The sequence below is a fragment of the Corylus avellana genome, chromosome 9 (assembly GCF_965113065.1).
Source record: "Corylus avellana chromosome 9, dhCorAvel1.hap1.2, whole genome shotgun sequence".
NCBI lineage: Eukaryota > Viridiplantae > Streptophyta > Magnoliopsida > Fagales > Betulaceae > Corylus > Corylus avellana.
Genome location: NC_142498.1, coordinates 12,447,937 through 12,453,523, shown reverse-complemented (window position 1 = coordinate 12,453,523; position 5,587 = coordinate 12,447,937). Strand labels below are relative to the sequence as shown.

The following is a 5,587-nucleotide window of genomic DNA, read 5'->3' as shown; positions in this document are numbered from 1 at the left end:
GATGCTTTAGCCAAAAGTCACTGCATACTTATGGTTTAGCAATAATAGTATGCATACTTAATGGTTTATTTCTCACTGTTTGATTGCTTTTTAGGCTTTAGGGTTTGTAAGCTTTAGGGTTTGTTTGTTTAATGCTTTTTTGGAATATTCTGCATGCTTTAGCTAAAGCTCACTGCATACTTAAGGTTTAGCAATTATAGTATGCATACTTAATGGTTTATTTCTCACTGCTTGATTGCTTTTTAGGCTTTAGGGTTTGTCTGTTTAATGCCTTTTTGGAATATTCTACATGCTTTAGCTAAAGCTCACTGCATACTTATGGTTTAGCAATTATAGTACGCATACTTAATGGTTTATTTCTCACTGTTTGATTGCTGTTTAGGGTTTAGGGTTTGTTTGTTTAATGCTTTGTTGGAATATTCTGCATGCTTTAGCCAAAGCTCACTGCATACTTAGGGTCGCTAAATGGTGTATTTTGTTGCTTCCTTTTTTGTGTTCTGTAAATATATGTTGCATTTTGTTTAATGCTTTTTGCATCCTGTCTCAATGTGGTAGGCCGCATAATGGCGAGTGACATATTGCTGTTTGAGGTCCATTACAATGGTTACTTCAATAGGGCAAATAGGTGTACGTATGTGGGTGGGTTTGTTCATAATCATTCGGTTCATGATGTACATAAGATGTCTTTCTCGGATATTGAGGAAATATGTAAGGATTATGGGTATAGGTTTGGTGACCTCATTCACTACAAGATACCTGATACGTCTTTAGATGAAGGATTAAGGCTGATATCATCTGATCATGATGTAAATGAAATGGTTTCACACCATTTAGGGCATGGGCTAGCTGAGTTGTATTTGGTTTCGTTTGATGCTGTTGATGTAGATGCGGTAGATGACAATGCAGAAGAGGATGAAGAATATGAGAGGACTGTTGTATATAAGAAGGATGCTTTCTGGGACGAGGTTCTTAGTGTAGATACTGATGCTGAGTCATCAGATGGGGAGGAGCATGTAGAGTCAGAAAGGGTGAGGGGTTCGGGTGTTGTTGATGATGAAGCAGGGTTTAGGGGTGAGGAAGATGGGGGTGAGGAAGCTGGGGGTGGACATGTGGAAGAAATAGGGGGGAGATGATGAAGATGATAGTGAAGATCTTTGTCCGAGTGACATACTTAGGTCGCCCACTCCTAGTGCTAGTGACGATGAAGAAACATCAAGTCGTCGTGATGTCACCAAAAGAATTCCATTTACCAAAGAAGAGATGCAAAATCCAGTGTTGCAAATAGGTCATGTGTTTGGCGATGCGGTGCAGTTTAGAAAAGCGGTGAAGCAAGCAAATATTTTGAAGGGGAAGGATTTAGAGTTCCCAAGAAATGAAACCAAGAAGGTTATAGCTCGTTGCAAAGACAAGAAATGTAAGTACAGGGTTTATGGGAAGAAGTTAAAGGATGAGTCCACATTTCTCTTGGTGTCAATGTATCCAAGACACTCATGCAGTAGAAGATACAAGAATCACATGATTAATTCAGCTTGGATAGCTGAATGGTGCATGGACTCATTCAGAAACCAGCCAAACCTGCCTATAGACATTTTGCAGAAACAGGTCAAAGCTAAGTGGAATGTAGATGCCCATGTTAGCTCATTGTATAGGGCAAGGAAGAAGGCGCAGCAAAAAATTTATGGGAAGTTGGATGAGCAATACCATCGGTTATGGGATTACTGTGCAATGGTTAGGAAGACCAATGTGGGCAGCTGTTTAATTCTTATGGTTGAGAGACCAATGCCCGAGGTCCCATGTAGGTTTCAGAGGTTATATGTATCGTTCACAGCAATGAAGACAGGTTTCTTACAAGGGTGTAGACCTGTGATAGGTGTAGATGCATGCTTCCTGAAGGGTAGGTACAAGGGCCAGTTAATGGCTACTGTTGGGAGGGATGCCAACAATAGTATGTATCCACTGTCCATTGCGGTTGTAGAAGCAGAGACCAAGGACAGCTGGACTTGGTTCTTGGAGGCACTTATATCTGATCTTGGCCCAGCACCAGCACAAGGGTGGACTTTTATATCTGATCGACAAAAGGTAAGCATACTTGTGTGCATAATGTCTAACATTTAACTTACTTGTATGAATAATGTCTGACCTATTTTATCTTACCATATGTGCAGGGCCTAGTACCAAGCCTCGAACAAGTTTGTCCCACAGCTGAGCACCGTACATGTGTGAGACACCTGTATGCCAATTTCAGAAGTGCCGGTCACAAGGGGCTATTGCTAAAGGACTTGCTTTGGACTGCTGCATCATCTTATACCCAGACAGATTTTCATTATGTGATGGAAGAGATGAAGAAAGTAAGTGAGCTTGCTTATGATTACTTGGCAAAGATTGATCCCAGTACTTGGTGTAGGGGATGGTTCAACACCATGGCCAAGTCTGACCTGGTACACAACAATTGTGCTGAGTGTTTCAACTCATGGATCCTGAAGTACCGTCAGTTGACAATAATGTCAATGTTGGAAGGGATTAGGAATAAATTAATGAGGAGGTATGTAAGGAAAAGGGAGTTGATTGCTGCAATGGAGGATGGTAGTTTAGGGCCAAAAATAAAGGCCAAGTTGGAGAAGGAAGAGGATGGTGCCAGTCATTGTTGGTGCACATATGCCGGTGATGGCATTTTTGAGGTCGAATGTGAGGGCAAACGAGTTGCAGTCAGTGTGGCGGGCAGAACGTGTGGGTGTAGGAAATGGGACATCACTGGGATACCATGCAGTCATGCCATATCAGCCATCTTATACCATGGTGGCAACCCAATAGATTATCTCAGTGACTACTATAGTAAAGACAAGTACCTGAAGACATATCAACCTATCATCTATCTTGTGCCCAGTGAAGAGCAATGGCCTAGGAGCAATCAACCAATTATCGAACCACCAAAGGCAAGGCTAGCTCCTGGGAGACCTAGGAAGGTAAGAGTGAGAGGGGCTGAGGAGCTAAAAAATCCAAACGCCATCAGAAGGGGGGGAACCAAAAATCAGTGTGGGCACTGTAAGAAATGGGGTCACAACAAGAGAACATGCACTACATGGCTGAGGCAAGATGATAGAAGAGAACAAGTATAAGAGTACTACAGATCCACTACTGGAGTTGATTGGAATCTTGATATGGTAATTTTTAACTGCATACCCTCCTGTTATGGTCTTTGTGAAATTGTCTTACTAATGGTTATTTCATAATTTTAGTTGTTCATGGGCAATCATTTTTTATGTTATTTTGTGGTTGGATGAGCCATCTAATGTCGCATTAGGAAGTGGAAGCAAAAGACAAAGGGGAGGTACATCAAGCAGTATTGGAACAAAAAGGCAAAGAGGAGGTCAAGCAACCGATGTTGGTACTAGCCATGATGTAAGTCTTGTTTGTTTATTGTAGGTTCGGATTTTAATTTGATAGTAAAAACAAAATGTGACATAATCTTTTTATAAAAATATGTAGGTTGTTCATACTACTCCCCAACCAAGTGCACAACCAACTGCTCCAACTCAACTTCGCGCATCTCAAAGATGAGCCCCACCTGAGCGTCGTAATAGCCAATCCAATGTAAGGCTTGGAGTATTTATTGTATGTGCTGTTTGTGAAATTATTGAAGCTGTTGTTGTGTCTCATTTTGGATTGTGAATGTAAGGCTTCAAGTGTTTAGTGTATGTGCTGTTTGTGAAATTATTGAAGCTGTTGTTGTGTCTCATTTTGGATTGTGAATGTAAGGCTTGAAGTATTTAGTGTATGTGCTGTTTGTGAAATTATTGAAGCTGTTGTTGTGTCTCATTTTGGATTGTGAATGTAAGGCTTGAAGTGTTTAGTGTATGTGCTATTTGTGAAATTATTGAAGCTGTTGTTGTGTCTCATTTTGGATTGTGAATGTAAGGCTTGAAGTGTTTAGTGTATGTGCTGTTTGTAAAATTATTGAAGCTGTTGTTGTGTCTAATTTTGTACTGATAACAAAAATGTGCATGTGACATAATCTTTTTTCAAAAATATGTAGGTTGTTCATACTACTCCCCAACCAAGTGCGCAACCAACTGCTCCAACTCAGCTTCACACATCCCAAACTCGTGCCCCAACTGAACTTCGTAATAGCCAATCCAATGTAAGCCTTATTATTTAGTGTATATGCTGATTTTGAATTTATTAAAGGCGTTATTAAAGAATTTGTTGTGTCTGATATTAGATTTATTATCTAATATATTATTTTGATTAAAATCTACAGGCGGGTCCTGCAGTTAGAACCAGAAGGAAATTGTTGGGGTTAGCCACAAGATCTAGAGCTGCTGGTGATTTGAGGGTAGACGGTGGTAGTGTTAGGGACCCTAACCGCAAGGGCAAGCTGGTGATCGATATCACGGGTGAGCATACTGGACCACCGAAAATTCCAGGAGGTGGACCACTATGTGCTTGGGGACTTCCACAGGCAGGTGGTATTACCTTTAGGGTTGCCCTCCCTGATTTTGACATACCCAAATCCCAAGTGGCCCCAAGTGAAACAATTCCACCTAGAGGTACACAAAATGCAAAAACGGACAAGGGAAAGGGGAAAGGGAAGCAAAAAATATGGCAACCATGAATGTTTCAAAGTTGGATGTAGGTTGTGAGTTAATAAATGTAACTATTTTGTGACATGAAGCCAGACAAATGTAATTCTAATATTTTGTCTTCACCATATTAGCCAATGTGGTGGCTTTCTAATATTATTAATGTAATGTAATTATTTTGTGACATGAAGATAGGGTAATGAATCTTATGTAATTATTTTGTGACATGAAGACAGGTTAATGAATGTCATGTAATTATTTTGTGACATGCATACATGTTGTAATATTTGGTGTTCATGTTGTTTGGCAATGTGGTGGATTCTTGGATGGTAATTATTTTGGATGTTAACATTTTACAAAAAAAGTTTACAAGTATTACAATATTTTACAAGTGTTACTTGTATCGCACAAAAAAAGTCGACAACAAAATATTTTACTTGTGTCGCACAAAAATAGTAGGTCAATATTTTACAAGTGTTACACAATATTTTACAACGGTAGGTAAATTACTTGTATAGCACAAAACAATACTATGTAAATTACTTGTCTCACACAAAAAAAAGTCGACAACAAAATACATTACATCATAGGGTTTGCATTACACATTTCATTACATGCTCAGGGCAACATCAACCTTGAGGAATATCTATTAGACACGGGATAAAACATCAATACAGCAAGGAGGATAAATGAACAAGCTAAGGCAAACCGGTACTTCATCTCCTTTGCATGAAATTTGTTCTTCTGCGCTTGTAATTGCAGTTCAAAATTAACAGATGCATCCTCCATTTTGGCCTTATATTCAGCAACTTCAATCTTGCATTTCAAAATTTCATTCGAGATTGTTGTTCCAATCTGTGCATGTTCAGTCTTCAAATTCTCATGCCACTCAAAGAATTTTGAAACCACTCGCTTACCATGTTGACAAATATCCATATCTACCCATTTGAAAAACCCACATCCACGGTTGTCAGCATTCTACAGAATCAGATCAACATAAAATAAGA

General features: G+C 39.4%; 1 protein-coding gene across 1 annotated transcript; it reads left to right on the top strand.

The window, feature by feature from the left end:
* Positions 1 to 1,764: 1,764 nt before the first annotated feature.
* Positions 1,765 to 4,612, top strand: LOC148583702 (uncharacterized). Its single transcript, XM_088510770.1, has 8 exons — positions 1,765 to 2,079; positions 2,166 to 3,110; positions 3,302 to 3,399; positions 3,487 to 3,591; positions 3,677 to 3,745; positions 3,881 to 3,932; positions 4,034 to 4,138; positions 4,259 to 4,612. The coding sequence occupies exons 1-8, from the start codon at positions 1,765 to 1,767 to the stop codon at positions 4,610 to 4,612; spliced, it is 2,043 nt and encodes a 680-aa protein (XP_088366896.1).
* Positions 4,613 to 5,587: the final 975 nt, after the last annotated feature.